We start from the raw sequence: 16,997 nt of genomic DNA on the forward strand, positions 1-16,997 counted from the left end.
TCCATGATGCTTCATCTGCAGCTTCCATCTCTGCCCTTCCTGCTCTGAAAATGCATACCCTCACCCTCTGAAAACTGCTGGCTGGCTGCAGGCTTCTCCTGCTGGCCAAGACCAGCTCCACCCGTGCTGTGGGCCTGATAGCAAGAGAGCTACAGAGGGAGGTGGCCCTTGCCATGCCTCTCTCTCCTTCTCTTCCAGGAAAATAAGGGAGATTAGTAGAAAGAAACAAGTAATACTTACATAGACAAAAGTACTGGTTCTTCAACACTGAGACGATGTCCTCACTTGTGGTTAGCAAGTCCCATTTAATAGATGGCTTCTCTTGCAATATGCAAGCCACATCTGGCAGGAGCTACCTGCTTATCTCAGTTCAGTCAGGGGGACCCAGTCCCCTTAAACACATGGAACAGAGCAGTGACATGGTAACATTCAAAACACAGACCAAGACAAAGAGCACTCACATTTACATTTACCAGCCATGGTGAACAGATCTGAAAGTGAGACATTGGGATAATGGTTTGCAGTCATGACCTGCTTAATCTCTCCAGAGGAACCATTCATAGTAAGAAATGGAAGGGGGGAGAATCTTGAGGTAGGGGAGAATCTTCATTATAATACTTAGCAGCCTCTTCCTCTAATTCTGCCTTGTTGCCAAAATCTAACTGGTCATTATCATCAAATATCTTTGTAAAAGCATTCGCATAAAGCGGTCCCTCTGGCAGAGCAGAATGTTTAGTTTCAGTTTTACTTGGTTCAGGAAACACTTGATACCTTTCAGGACAGAGGTCTAAGCTGTCCTGAATGAGTGTCCAAAGACTGAAAATATCTGTTGGAAGTTTTCTGGACCATGCTTATCATAATACTGCTGTATCTTAACTCCAATAGGTTCTACAAATTCTAAAAATTTACACAGTTTGTTACATACTACTTAGTACCTCTAGCCTTTAAGACATCTTTAAGTAAATGTACAAACAGCTGTTTTCTATTTCCTTGGCCCATACTTATTTTTACACTTGTTCACAAACTTTTTACCATGCATCTGCTTTTTTATTTACACTTATCACTTTTACTCTCAAGCTGTACTCACCACAGCTTCCACTTTTTTTGAGTGCACTCCTTTTTCTTCTGTGGTGTCCATCACGGACTCCTCTGTACCTGCCCCCTCACTGGGCGCCACTTGTCAGAGCCTGCCGACAGTCAGCTGGGTAGCTGGGTAGAGGTGTGAGGATTGTAGAGACAATGAAGAAAACAGAAAAGAATTGAGAAGTCTGCTGGTCAATGCCAGACAGCCCCGAGTTTATTTCACAGCCAGCTTATATACAGTTTTGAAGGACAGAGGTAGAACAATGCACAGCACAGGCATTCAACTACTATCTATCCTGCAGTTTCATTTTCTATCTCAATGTACCTCTGGCTAGTGTTAGCAGCCTGCATCTACATAGATAGTGTGTTCCTTCCTTTCTCACAGTCCTGGAGCAAGCAAGCTTGAACTCTATTGACTCAGAATAGACTTCAGATTCAAACTGGGAAACTGAGTCAGTTGTGGGCTCCCACATATGTCTGGTGGCTCACAACCACTTATAACTCCAGCCTTTTCTGGCCTCTACCTGCACACATGTGGCATACACTCACACATACAGAATAAGTAGACATGAAACAAGAAAATAGGAATTTAAAGTGTGGAAAGACCAAGGAAAGATTGGGGGTGTGAACACTGATGAGTGAAGGCAAGGCTGTTTCTCTACTCTCTTCTTAGCTATTTTACTTCATTTTTTTTAACCTCTCAAGAGTCATGTGAGGAGAATTCTAAGTGCTCGTGAGAACACTCCAAGAAAGTAAGACAAGAGTCTTGTGACCTGTTTCTTCAAAACATGGAATTGTTCTTGTAACGTGTTTTTGTGCTCCTCCCAGACATAGCAGATAGGAGTGAGTTTACTGCCAATTGCTCATTATTCCCTGCTATTGTTATTCATTTAAATGTTCAAATTATCCTTTTTTGCCCTTGTTAAAACACATATTTTTACCAAGTACAGCTTGTCCTTGTGATTGTATACAACTTGAACTCATAAGAACTTTACTCATGTGACCTTTCTAGACCCTAAGTGTATAAATTGTCTGAGGCTCTGAATAAAGTTGGCTATTGCATGAGACTTTAGCCTACCTCATTTACTGGCTCCATCTTCCCAGGTCCCATGGCCTTTAGACTGGTGACAGAAAAATACCATCTCTTATCCAGGACAACAAGGTAATCTACACAATCTCATAAATGTGCATGAAATAAACATTTTTAGAAGAAACAATGCAAGAGCACAGTGTGCATGGTCCTTAACACCAGCCAGGTGTGGTGGTGCACTTCCTTAACCTCAGCACTTGGAGGTTTTACTTGAAGGTAAAACAGAGGCAAAAATGGTCTCTGTGAGTTGGAGACCAGCCTGGTCTATGTAAGGAGTTCCAGGCCAGCCAAAGCTATGCAGTGAGACCCTGTCTCAAAAAAAAGTCAGCAGCCTCTTTTTGAGAGATCGAGAATTACAAAACTATAAAGTCAGGGTTCATCAAATTAGTAAAGACATGTTACATGAGACCACATGCCAGCTTCATTTCTCAGCATTACTGACATGTCTCATAAATACAAATGTTGTGGTGCTACCATAAGACTCCATGGACCTCTGTGATGGATCTGCTATGGTGTAACTGGCTGAGCCATCTCGCCAACCCTTTGTTGTTTTTGTTACTGTTTCATGGTGCTGGAATTGAATCCAAGGCTTCTCACATGTCAGACAAACAAACACTCTTAAGATAAAACCTTCAGTTCTGTTGTTGCTTTTTTTAACAGTAATTTAAAAGTATAAACCTAATCCTTAGTGTATAATTTCTTTGAAAATAGGCATTAGCTAAATTTAGCCCATAAAACCTAGTTTGCCAACTCCTGCAAGAAAAATATTTAGATGAAAATTAGAATTATTTGGCCCAAAGAAGTGTTAGGTTGAGAGCCTATCACTAGAACCAGGGCTACAACAGGCTTCCTAAAGGCACAGCACACCTTTCTCTTGAAGGTACTGTGTGGTCTTACCACCTGTGTTTGGACTGACAAGTAGAGTTCTTTTCTTGTGTATTCTGAGTGTAGTATGCACAGGAGCATACAGAAAACTCAAAGTGGAACTTTCACCACTCTATTGACCTCTGACCTGTCAGAGCAAGTTAAACAGCAATCCAAGAAACTAAATCTTTCCTTCTATACTATGTGGGAGAAATATGTATGTGGATAGGCACATATGTATAAAAAACAGACTTTCATATATAATGATGATTATATAAGATATATATCAAATACATGAATACATATATATGTTTACATAGTTCCTTTGTCCACCAGTCCTACTTCTGAAATTTATTTATTTTATGCAAATGAGTATTTTGCCTGCATGTATGTATGGACACCATGTGTGTGCAGTCCTTGAGGCAGTCAGAAGAGGCTATCAGATCCCATGGAACTGGAGTTATGAATGGAGCTATATATACACCATGTGGGTAGTGAGAATGAAACCCGGGCCCTCTGAAAGAGCAGCAAGTGCTCTTAACTATTGAGCCATCTCTCCAGCTTAAGGTTCTACTTTTATGAAGCAAAATTTTCACATATTAGGAAAAAACATGGAAGGACCCTACTGTGTGCAAGTCATGGTAAAAACAAAAACAAAAACAAAAACAAAAAACCCTATTATGCACAAGGTCAAATCAAAACTGTGAAACTCTGAATTCTGGGGGAGACAGTCAGCATCTGCCTTATAATCAGGAGAACTGCACCAGGTGTCACCTATACATGATAGAGGGGCCTAACCTTGGGGATACCAATGAGCTATGTGGAATTTGAAATGGCACTCACTTCACTCAAACAGCTGAAGGGTCCTGTAAGTGAAAAGAGAAAATTGCTGACACACAGCTTCCATATAGCAAGCTTTCTTGGCAGACTATCTTTGCATCAGCAGTCCCCAAATATCAACAAAAACATTATTATTAGTTATGAAAACTTGGCCATTAGCTTAGGCTTGACCCACTAGCTCTTATAATTTAAATTAACCTGTCTCTATTAATCTACATTCTGCCATGTGGCTTGATTACCTCTGCTCTGTACCACATGCCCAACTTCTTCATTCTCTTTGTGTCTCTCTGGCATAATCTGTGCACCTAGATTCCTCCTCCTGTTTCTCTCTTTCCCCAGAAATCCTGCCTATCTCTCTTGCCTAGCTATTGGCCATTTAGCTCTTTATTAAACCAATCAGAAGACACCTTAGGCAGAGGCATATCTTTACAGTGTAAACAACTATTCCATAATACTTCTATAAACAGACTACCCAGGTTGACTACAACATCCCTGTCCCTCCAGCCACAGATATGGGAACCAAGGCCAAGTGGGAGGCATGAAATGTGAATAAAGGATGCTAAAGATGGATGTGACGAGGATCTATGTTCCCAATATGGAAGATTTGAAGAAAACTGAGGCTGGATAAAGACTCTTTGGCAAAGAGAAGGAAGAAGTAGGTCTCCATTGGTGGGGAATGGGCTTCTGAAGAGAGACTGGTGGCTGAACAAACACTGGAAAGGAAGAAAGGGAAGCTGGAGTGTCAGTAAGTCACTGGAACTGAGAAAGAAAGAGAAGGTGTGATATAGTCTAGTGGAGCAGGCATGGTCACTCCTGGGACCGGGCTACGCCTCCACATGGTACTGAGGATACTAAGTCATATAGTCAGAGGTTCTCACTGGTGCTTTATAGAGCAGTGTTCCTGTCACCAGGATACACAGAACACATTTGCATTTGATCTATCAGTCAGTCATCTCGGAGAGAGTTCTTCATAAACACATACATTTAGGTTAATTAATCATACTGTCAAGCAGGTAGCACTGCCAGCTACAAGTGGATTCCAGTGGTGCCAGTCATCTTACAGAACACAGAAGCTACAAAGAGACTATGGTAATGACTTGGAGGGATGAACAAACAGGTCAGCTAGAGGTGAGTGGACTGATTTGTCTCATATTAGAACTGAGCCCTATTTAAAAACAAAAAAACAAAAACACCTGCCTGGACTAAATAATTCAATTCTTCCTGAAGCTTTCAAGAATTTCAGGTATGTTTAAAACCTTTGGAGTTCTAAATCTTTTCATGTATTTGTCAGTCTTCTGCCTCTGGAGAATTACAAGAGATATGAAAATACACTCTCACAGAACTGCATTCCTAGAGGTTTATGGTTTCTCAGGAGATTACATACACTGTCCTGTAAGGTAAGATTTTCATGATACCCCAAAGAACTATTGTAGAAAAACTGTCAGCATGAAAATCTTTAGCAAATACATGGTCTATGGTTATGAAGAACAGCTGGAAACAACACACAATGCTTCTCCTCATATCCATCAAAAGACTGAACTGTGTGATTTGAGGAGATAGCATGAGGATAAGCTAAGCATCCAGGACAGAGGTTGGAGCATAGACAACACTGGCCATTGTGGTGCAAGCCTGTAATCTTAGCATTCAGGAGATGAAGGCCAGTGGCTCATCCTTGGCTACATAGCATGTTCAAGATCAGCCTGGGCTGCATGAGCCAGGGAGGCTTAGGGACCAAGTTTGTTCTTTTCGTAAGAACTCACTTTCTTAGCCAAGTGTGGTGGCACATGCCTACAGTCCTTGGTGTGGGAAGTTGGAGAAGAAGGATCAGGAATTCAAGGTTAGTCTGGCTACAGGAGATCCTGTCTCAAAAAAGCTACTCTTAAGGGAACTAAGCTGGGAGCCACAGAACTGCATTAATTCCTCATAAAGGCAGTATCCCTAAGGATCTAATTACCTTGCATAATGTTCCAACTCTTTTTTTTTTGTTTTGTTTTTGTTTGTTTTTTTGTTTTTGGTTTTTTTTTGGTTTTTTTTTTTTTGAGCATAGTTTTTCTGTGTAGCTCTGGCTGTCCTGGAACTTGCTCTGTAGACCAGGCTGGCCTCGAACTCATAGAGATCCACCTACCTCTGCCTCCAAAGTGCTAAGATTAAAGGCATGTGCCACCACTGCCCAGCTGTGTTCCAACTCTTGATGGTCCCTAGCACCTCCCAACACCACCACACCAGGAGCCAAGCTTCTCAGACCAAAGATGCATCCTTTCTCTATTTTACTGTTTAAAAGAGTATGGTGGCATGGACAACATCTTGGGATGGGTCTGAGGCTTCATCTTTGGTGAGATAGTCATCATTGGTAAATGGTCTAGCATGTGCAAATTCATTCCAGGAGCAAGTCCCAGTGGTTTTGTCCAAGAAAAAGAAGGTCCATCACTGTCATCACTGGATGGATGTCCATATTGGGTTATGGAATCACACAAGGATAAAGAGAATCCAGGGAACTAAAAGGAAATTATTGTATAATACCATTTTACAGTGTGTTACTTTTGTTTATATTGCATTTGTTTAACTCTGTGAAGCTGTGTTACTTTGTCTAAAACATGTGATGGTCTCATAAAGAGCTAAATGGCCAATAGCTAGGCAGGAGAAAGGATAGGTGGGTCTGGCAGACTGAGAAAATATATAGAAGGAGAAATCTGGGGGTGGGGAGAAAAGAAGTAGCCAGAGAAAGAGGACTCCAGGGGCCAGCCACCCAGCTACACAGCAAGCCACAGAGTAAGAGTAAGATTTACCCACTCAGGAGGCAGAGCCAGGTGGATCTCTGTGAGTTCGAGGCCAGCCTGGGCTACCAAGTGAGTTCCAGGAAAGGCACAAAGCTACACAGAGAAACCTTGTCTCGAAAAATCAAACAAACAAACAAACAAACAAAAAAGATTTACATAAGTAAAAGAACAGGAAAAGCCCTGAGGCTAAAGATAGATGGGATAATTTAAGTTAAGAAAAGCTGGCTAGCAACAAGCCAAGCTAAAGCTAAACATTTATAATTAAGAATAGGCCTCCATGTGTGATTTATCTGGGAGCTGGGTGGTGGGCCCCCCAAAAGAGTAAAAAACAAACAAAAGGAAGTGAGCTGTCATCCCAAGAATGAAGTGCAGAGGATAGGTTGTGTTCCTGGTGGGGAAGCTGCTGTTATCAGTGAAACACTGAGCTTAACCTCCTGGCTGTTTGTAGAAGTCATTTTCCACACTCTGTGCTTCCTACCCCAGCAGTTTTTCTTTTCCATAAATAGAGAGCTATCAGGGAGTTGGGTGTAAGAGAGGTAATTACATGTAGGCATGTTATTCTAACAAGCTGTTGGTACCGTTTTGGGTCTTCTATAAATGGCTGATTTAATACTTGTTTTAGTTTTTTAAACTAATCAAAGATATCTCATCTTATAGTGTGAGAAGGAGGACAGAGAAAGATTAAACAAAATTAGTTTTGATCACAATAGGAAAAATGGCAAACTTATATGTTTAAATATAATGGTGATTCTATCCAACCCAAATAAGCATTTAAAGATGTACAAACCTACTTTTAATTTGCTTTTTTTCTTCTACTTTACTTTACACCTGCTAAATCTATACATATACATGCACACTTGCACACACACACACACACACACACACACACACACACGTAAAACAGTATGTTGTGTGTCTTGGATACCTGTTCTGGGCTCAGCTCCACTAATTTTTCCTGGAATGAGAGAGGAGGGAGATCAAAAAAAGAAATCCAAGAAACACTTTATATGGTGCTCTAGGAGCCGACCAAAGAGGTGCAGCTTGAAGTAAGTGAGGATGAGAGGTCTTCTCTCACCCAACCACATGAATGGGTAAAAACTGCATGTTGCATCTGCAGCTTAGATCTGATATATATAAAATACACATGAATAAATGTACAGAAGGAAGCCTGCAGGTCCTGAGACAGAAAGTGGAGGGTGACATTTGCTTACTCAATTATCTGAACCTACAGATGGAGGGAGACTAGAGAACAATGAAATGTAGTGAAGTCATTGGGAGACATGCTCTGAATCTTTATATCTATGTGCACATGTTTAGAGAAACTAGATCTTATTAAATGACTATGACCAAAATTTGTTGCTTAATTAAGATATCATTGAGATATAATAAATAGCATGTGTTTAAGGTATCCAACATGACTAATCTATTCACCCATGGGAGCATCAAGCAAATCAAGACAGTGAACTTACCCATACTCCACACTAGTTTATTTATGCCCTTTGTAACTCTTCTTGATGTCCATTTGTATGAGCTACTTCTCTTGTTGCTGGACAAAATACCTGACAATATCTGTTTAAAGGGTGGAAGGGTTTATTTTGGATCATATTTTGAGGGTACAGTCCCTCAAGATGAGGAAGATCTGTATAATTCAGATAACCTGCTCATATGTGACAACAGTCAGGAAGCAGAGAGAGAGATGAATGTCGGTGCTCAGCTCATCTTCTTTTTCTTATTCTGTCTGGGATTTCAACCCATGGATTGGTGCCACCCACATGTGTCCTCTCACTTCAATTAGCCCAATCTGAAAACTTTCACTCCCAGAGTCTTATCTGCTAGGTAATCCCAGAGCCACTCAAGTTGACAATCAAATTAAACATCATATCTCCTGTGGCTTCCACAGACCATCCCCTTCTAAGCACCCTCTGCCCAGTCATTCTTGCATGCCACCCTCCAACACCAGCAGGCATTCCCTGTGAACACAACGGCTGAGTAGGCCAGTGAAACAGACAACACACAGCCACCATATCATTGGGAAATAAAGAGAGAAAACAGAAACCAAGAAACAGAACATACGGCCAACAAAGATCCAGAAATCAGCACCTAGAACCATAATCATCACAAACCCAGATGTCTAGATGCCAAGCATAAGAACATGATCAATAATAGCCAAGGCAACAAATATGTCACCACCAGAGCCCAGCTATTCTACCACAGCAAGTCCTGAATATTCCAACACAGATGAAGCACAGATGCACAAGACCTTAAAACCAACTATATGAAGATGATAGAGGTCCTTTAAAATGAAATAAATAAATCCCTTTTAAAATTCAGGAAAACACAAACAAACAATTGGAGGAAATGACAAATCTCTTAAAGAAAACCAAGAAAAAAAACAGTTGAAGAAAATGAACACAACTGTTCAAGAGCTTAAAAAGAAAATAGACACAAAAAAGAAAAAAAAAACTGAGGGAATTCTGTGCATGAAATGTTTAGGAATTTGAACAGAAACTACAAGGGCAAGCCTCACCAACAGAATATAAGACATGGAAAAGAGCCTCTCAGGCATTGATGATGTGATAGAAGAAATAGATAGATCGGTGAAAGAAAATGTGAAATTAAAAGAATTTCTGATACAAAACATCCAGAAAATCTGGGACACTATGAAAAGACCAAAGCTAAGAATATTAAGAATAGCCCCTACCCACCCATTTTAGCCCCAGTTGCAGGCAAAACTCTTGTGGGTAGGCTTTCCCACTCCCTACATCAAACCCTGTAATATACAAGTCCCATTCCATCCTTCAAACCCACTCATTCACCTGTGACCTCAGTGGCTCCTTGAGACACAAACACTTTCTGCACAGATTGGAGGAAGAGATGGGAAGATGTCAGTGCAAGAATACACTCAACAACATAAAGAGCAACATGGAACCACCAGAACCTAGAAGTTCTACCATAGCAAGACCTGAATATTCCAACACAGATGAAACAGAAGAAAACAACTTTATGAAGATGCTAGAGGCCTTTATAGAGGAAATAAAAATTTCCTTGAAGAAATCGGGGAAAGACAAACAAAAAATCGAAAGAAATCAATAAATCCCTTAAAGAAAGGCAAGAAAACCAAGAAAAAGCAATCAAACAGGTGAAGGAAACAGTTCAAGATTTGAAATTTAAAATAGAAACAATAAAGAAGATACAAACTGAGGGAAATCTGGAAATGAAAAATCTGAATAAATGAACAGGACCTACAGATGCAAGCATAGCCAACAGAATATAAGAGATGGAAAAGATAATCTCTGCTATTGAAGGTACAATAGAGGAAATAGACTTGCCGGTCAAAGGAAACATTAAAGCCAACAAAGTCAAACACAAAATGTCCAGGAAATTTGGGACACCATGAAAAGGCCTAACCTAAGAATAATAAGGATAGAATAAGGAGAAGAATACCAGCTCAAAGGCGCAGAAAATATATTCAACAAAATGATAGAAGAAAAATTTCCCAATCTAAAGAAGGAAATGCCTATGAAGTAACAAGAAGCTTACAGAACACCAAATAGACTGGACCCCCGAAAAAAGTCCCTTTGCCACATAATAATCAAACCACTAAATATACAGAATAAAGAAAGACTATTAATATCTGCAAAGGAAAAAGGCCAAGTAACTTAGAAAGGCAGACCTGTAGATAAATTTCTAAATGGTCTTAATAAATAAAAAACACGGAGCCAGATATGCGGGTGAAAACCTGAGAGATCAGGGAAATAGGGAAAGCCACAGCTAACCTTACCTCATTAACTTCACAGGTTCCAACAGCGAGCTACTTCCTGTCTACCCATACCTATATACCTTGTTGTTCTGCCATCTGATTTGCTCTCTCTGCCCAGCTCTGTCACTTCCTGTCTGTCTGTACAGACCTCTATACCTCCATGGTTAACTAGTGTGGGAATTTAAGGCATATGCCGCCATGCCTGGCTCTGTTCCCAGTGTGGCCTTGAACTCACAGAGATCCAGACAGATCCCTGCCTGTCAAGTGATAGGATTAAAGGTGTGTGCTACTATTGTCTGATTTCTATATAGTGGCTGGCTTTTCTCTCTGATCTCCAGGCAAATTTTATTGAGATATACAGTATATTGGGGGACACAATACGTCACCACAAAGACCCATCAGAATAACATGCAACTTCTCAATAGAGACTTGGAAAGCCAGAAGGTCCTGGACAGACATAATGCAGACACTAAGAAACCATGAATGCCAGCCTAGACTAATATACCCAGCAAAACTTTCAATCACCATAGACAGAGTAAACAAGATATTCCACAACAAAACCAGATTTAAACAATACCTATCCACAAATCCAGCCCTACAGAAAGCACTAAAAGAAAAGTTCCAGCCTAAGGAAGTTAGATGCACCCACAAGAACACAGGTAGTAGATAATCTCTCAACAACAAATCCCAAAGAAGGGAAATATACACACTATCACCAAAAGATAACAGGAATTAACACTCACTGGTTATTAATATCTCTTAATATCAATGGACTCAATTAGCCTATAAAAAGACACAGGCTAACAGAATGGATATGAAATCAGGATCCACCCTTCTGCTGTATACAAGAAACACACCTCAACTTCAAAGAAAGACACTACCTTAGAGTAAAGGGTGGGACAAGCCTTTCCAATCAAATAGTCCTAAGAAACAAGCTGGTAGCTGGGCGGTGGTGGCACATGCCTTTAATCCCAGCACCCAGGAGGCAGAGGCAGGTGGATCTCTGTGAGTTCAAGGCCAGCCTGGTCTACAAAGTGAGTTCCAGGAAAGGCACAAAGCTACACAGAGAAACCCTATCTTGAAAAACCAAAAAAAGAAAAGAAAAAAAAAAGAAACAAGCTTGCGTAACTATCCTAATATCTAACAAAATAGACTTCAAACTAAAATTAATCAAAAGAGATGAAGAAAGACATCACATATTTATCATCCATCAAGATGAAGTCTCAATCTGAACATTTATGCCCCCAATACAAGCACACCCACATTCATAAAAGAAACATTACTAAAGCTTAACTCACACATCAAACCACTGATACTGGGAGACTTCAATCCCCCACTCTCACCAATGGACAGGTCTGCCAGACAGCAACTTAACAGAGACATAAGGTAACTAACAAATGTTATGACTCAAATGAGCTTAATAAACATCTACAGAACATTCCACCCAAACACAAAAGAATTTACCTTCTTCACAGCATCTCATGGAACCTTCTCTAAAACTGACCACATACTCGATCACAAAACAAATCTCAACAGATACAAAAAACTTGGAATAACCCCCTGTATTTTATCGGATCACTATGGCTTAAAGTTTAAATTCAACAAAAACACAAATAAAGGAAGAAATTAAAGATTTCCTAGAGATCAATGAAAATGAAGACAACACATATCCAAACTTATGGGACACTATGAAAGCAGTGCTAATAGGAAATTTCATAGGACTAAATGCCCACATAAAGAAGTTGGAGAAATCTCACACTAGTGACTTAACAGAACAACTGGGAGCTCTAGAACAAAAAGAAGCAAACTCACCCAGGAGGAGTAGATGCCAGGAAATAATCAAATTGAGAGCTGAAATCAATAAAATAAAAACAAAGAAAATAGCACAAAGAATCAATGAAACAGAGTTGTTTTTTTGAGAAAATAAAAAAGAGACCAAACCCTTATCTAATCTAACCAAAAAGCAGAGAGAAACTATCCAAATTTAAAAAAAATCAGAAACAAAAAGAGAGATATAATAGCAGACAATGAGGAAATCAGAGAATCATCAGGTCATACTTCAAAAACCTGTACTCCACAAAACTGGAAAATCTAAAAGAAATGGACAATTTTCAGGAAAGGTACCACATACCAAAATTAAATCAAGACCAGGTAAACAAGTTAAATAGACCTATAACCCCTAAGGAAATAAAAACAGTCATTAAATGTCTTCCAACCCAAAAAAAAAGCCAGATTTCAGCACAGAATTCTACCAGAATTTCAAAGAAGAGCTAATACCAATACTCCTCAAATTGTTCCACACAAGAGAAATAAAAAGAACATTGCCAAACTCTTTTTATGACGCTACAGTTACCCTGATACCCTAACCACACTAAGATGCAACAAAGAAAGAGAATTATAGACCAGCTTTCCCCATGAATATTAATGCAAAAATATTCAATAAAATACTGGCAAACTGAAAACAAATGTACATCAAAAAAAAAAATCATCCACCATGATCAAGTAGGCTTCATGCCAGAGATGCAGGGATGGCTCAACATACAAAAATCTGTCAGTATGATCCACCATATAAACAAACTAAAAAAAAAAAAAAAAAAGCACATGATCATCTCATTAGTTGCTGATAAAAGCCTTTGACAAAATCCAACACCCCTTCATGATAAAGGTCTTGGAGAGCTCAGATACAAAAGGAACCTAAACATTATAAAGGCAGTTTACAGCAAGCCGACAGCCAATATCAAATTAAATGGAGATAAACTCAAAGAGATTCTACTAAAGTAAGGAACAAGACAAGGCTGTCCACTCTCCCCAGTCTATTCAATATAGCCAGAGCAATAAGACAACAAAAGGAGATCAAGGGGATACAAATTGGAAAGGAAGAAGTCAAACTTGTGCTATTTGCAGATGATATGATAGTATACATAAGTGACCCAAAAATTCTACCAGGGAATTCCTATAGCTGATAAACACCTTCAGTAATGTGGCAGGATACAAGATTAACTCAAAAGAAAATCAGTAGCCCTCCTATATACAAATGATAAACAGGCTGAGAAAAAACAGAGAAACATCACCCTTTACAATAGCCACAAATAATGTAAAATACCTTGGGGTAACTCTAACTAAGCAAGTGAAAGGCCTGTACGACAAGAACTTTAAGTCTCTGAAGAAAGAAATTAAAAAAGACATTAGAAAATGGAAAGATCTCCCATGCTCATGGATAGGTAGGATTAACATAGTAAAAATGGCAATCTTACCAAAGCAATCTACAGATTCAAAGCAATCTTCATCAAAATCCCAACACAATTCTTCAAAGACCTGGGAAGAACAATATTCAACTTCATATGGAAAAACAGAATACCCAGGATAGCTAAAACAATCCTGTACAATAAAGCAACTTCTGGAGGCATCACCATCCCTGACCTCAAGCTCTACTCTAGAGTTATAGTAATAAAAACAGCTTGCTATCAGCATAAAAACAGACATGGACCAACAGAATTGAAGACCCTGACATTAATCCACACACCTATGAACACCTAATTTTCTATAAAGAAGCCACACTTGTACAATGGAAAAAAGAAAGTATCTTCAACAAATGGTGCTGGCATAACTGGATGTCAACATGTAGAAGATTGCAAATAGATCCATATCTATGGCCATCACAAAACTCAAGTCCAAGTGGATCAAAGACCTCAGCATAAATCCAGTTACACTGACCCTGATAGAAGAAAAAGTGGAAAGTAGTCTTGAACACATTGGCACAGGAGACCACTTCCTAAATATAATACCAGTAGCACAGACACTGAGGCTGACAATTAATAAATGGGACCTCCCGAAACTGAGAAGCTTCTGTAGGGTGAAGGACATGGTAAATAAGACAAAATGACAGCCTACAGAATGGGAAGATTTTCACCAACCCCACATCTGACAGAGGGCTGATCTCCATAATATATAAAAAACTCAAGAAACTAGACATCAAAATACCAAGTAACCCAATTAAAAAATGGGGTACAGATCTAAAGAGAATTCTCAACAGAAGAATCTCAAATGCCTAAAAGACATTTAAGGAATTGCTCAACATCCTTAGCCATCAGGGAGATGCAAATCAAAAGAACTCTGAGATACCATCTTACACCTGTCAGAATGCCTAAGATCAAAAACACTGATGGTGCCTGGCAGTGGTGGCACATGCCTTTAATCCCAGCACTCGGGAGGCAGAGGCAGGCAGATTTCTGTGAGTTTGAGGCCAGCTTGGTCTACAAAGCAAGTTCCACGACAGGCTCCAAAGCTACACAGGGAAACCTTGTCTCAAACAAACAAACAAACAAAAAAAAAAAAAAACACTGAAGACAGCTTATGTTGGAGAGGATGTGGAGCAAGGGGAACACTCCTTCACTGTTGGCGGGAGTGCAAACTTGTACAGCCACTTCAGAAACCAGTACGGCAACTTCTCAGAAAATTGGGAATCAATCTACCTCAAGACCCAATTATACCACTCTGGGGTGTATAACCAAGGTTTGCTCAATCTATGTTCATAGCAGCATTATTCATAATAGCCAGAACCTGGAAACCACCTAGATGCCCCTCAACTGAAGAATGGATAAAGAAAATGTGGTACATACACAATGGAGTGCTACTTAGCAGTGAAAAACAATGGCATCATGAAATTTGCAGGCAAATGGATGGAACTAGAAAATATCATTCTGAGTGAGGTAACCCAGACTCAGAAGAACAAACATGGTATGTACTCACTCATAAGTGGATACTAGATGTAAAGCAAAGGATAACCAGACTATAACTCACAGCTCCAGAGATGCTAGGTAACAAGGAGAACCCTAAGAGGGATACATGGATTGCCCTGGGAAGGAGAAATAGATGAGATCTCCTGAGTAAACTGAGGGTGAGGGGCAGCAATAGAGGGTAAGGGATGGGGGATGAGGACATGAGGGAATGGGATGATCGAGTTGAGAGCGTGATGGAGTGGGAGAGCAATGAAAGAGATACCATGATAAAGGGGGATATCGTGGGGTTAGAGAGAAACTTGGTGCTAGGGAAATTCTCAGGAATCCCCAAGGATGACCCCAGCTTAGACTACTAGCAATAGTGGAGAGGGTGCCTGAGCTTGCCTTCCCTGATAATCAGATTGGTGAATACCCTGTCATCATAGAGCTTTCATCCAGTAACTGATGGAAGCAGATGCAGAGATCCACAGCCAGTCACTAGGCCAAGCTCTGAGAGTCCAGTTGAAGAGAAGAAAGAGGCTTTATATGAGCAATGGGGGCAAAGACCATGATGAGGAAACCTACAGAGACAAATGAACCAAGCTCATGGGAACTTAGGAACTTCAGACCAACAGCTATGGAGCCTGCATGAGACTGGACTAGGCCCTCTCATACAGGAGACCACTGTGTAGCTTGGTTTGTTTGAGGGGCCCCTGACAGTGGGATCAGGATCTATCCCTGGTGCATAAGCTGGCTTTTTGGAGCCTATTACCTATGGATAGACACCCTGTTCAGGCTTGATGCAGGGAGGAGGGGCTTGGTCCTGCCTCAACTGAATGTACCAGGCTTTGCTGACTTTCCATGGAAGGCCTTACCCTTTTGGAGGAGGGGATGGGGGGTGGGTTGGGGGAGGAAGGCTGGAGGGGGCATCAGGAGTAGGTATGGGAAGAAGATCTGTAGTTGGTATGTAAAATGAATTAAAAAATTTCTGTAAAAAATGTTTAAAAAAAAAAGAAGAAGAATGGGAATAGAGGAAGGAGAAGAATCCCAGCTCAGAGTCCTAGAAAATATTTTCAACAAAATCATAGAAGAAAATTTTCCTACCCTAAAGAAGGAAATGCATATAAAGTTACAGGAAGCATACAGAACACCAAATAGACTGGACCAGAAAAGAAAATCCCATTGGCACATCATAATCAAAACAACTAAATGTACAGAACAAAGCAATAATATTAAAAGCTGCAATGGGAAGAGACAAAGTAACATATAAAGGCAGACTTATTAGAATTACACCTGACTTCTCAATGAGACTCTAAAAACCAGAAGGGCATGGATAGATGTGCTGCAGACTGTAAGAAACTACAGATGCCAACCAGACTACTACACCCAGCAAAGCTTCAGATCACAATAGATGGAGAAAATAAGATATTCCATGATAAAGTCAAACTTAGAGAATATCTATCTATAAATCCACTCCTAAAGAAGGTGCTATAAGGAAAACTCCAACCCAAGGAGTTTAACTACACCCGTGAAAACACAGGAGAATAAATAATCTCAGACCAGCAAAATCAAAAGAAGGGGAACACACACACACACACACACACACACACACACACACACACACACTATCTCTCTATCTCTCATTCTCTCCTTTCTTTTTCCCTCCATTCCCTCTCCCCTCCCCCAAAATAAACTTTTCATGTGGATGTCACATCTACCATGTGAGTAAATTTGAACTGTGCCATGTGGCCATCCATCCACTGTGTCTGCATGGCGTGCCTCACCTGCCATGAGGCACCTTGGCCCAAACATACCAAAGCCTCTCTCGAGCCATTTCACAACATTGACATTGGTTCTGTGACTCC

At 40.2% G+C, this 16,997-nt stretch overlaps 1 protein-coding gene across 1 annotated transcript; it reads left to right on the forward strand.

The window, feature by feature from the left end:
- The first annotated feature begins 3,848 nt into the window (after positions 1-3,848).
- Positions 3,849-4,505, forward strand: LOC131918341 (diazepam-binding inhibitor-like 5). Its single transcript, XM_059272417.1, is given in 3 exon segments — positions 3,849-3,937; positions 4,332-4,435; positions 4,438-4,505. Coding segments are annotated over 3 exon segments (261 nt in total).
- The last annotated feature ends 12,492 nt before the right edge of the window (positions 4,506-16,997 follow it).

The sequence above is a fragment of the Peromyscus eremicus genome, chromosome 8b (genome assembly GCF_949786415.1).
Source record: "Peromyscus eremicus chromosome 8b, PerEre_H2_v1, whole genome shotgun sequence".
NCBI lineage: Eukaryota > Metazoa > Chordata > Mammalia > Rodentia > Cricetidae > Peromyscus > Peromyscus eremicus.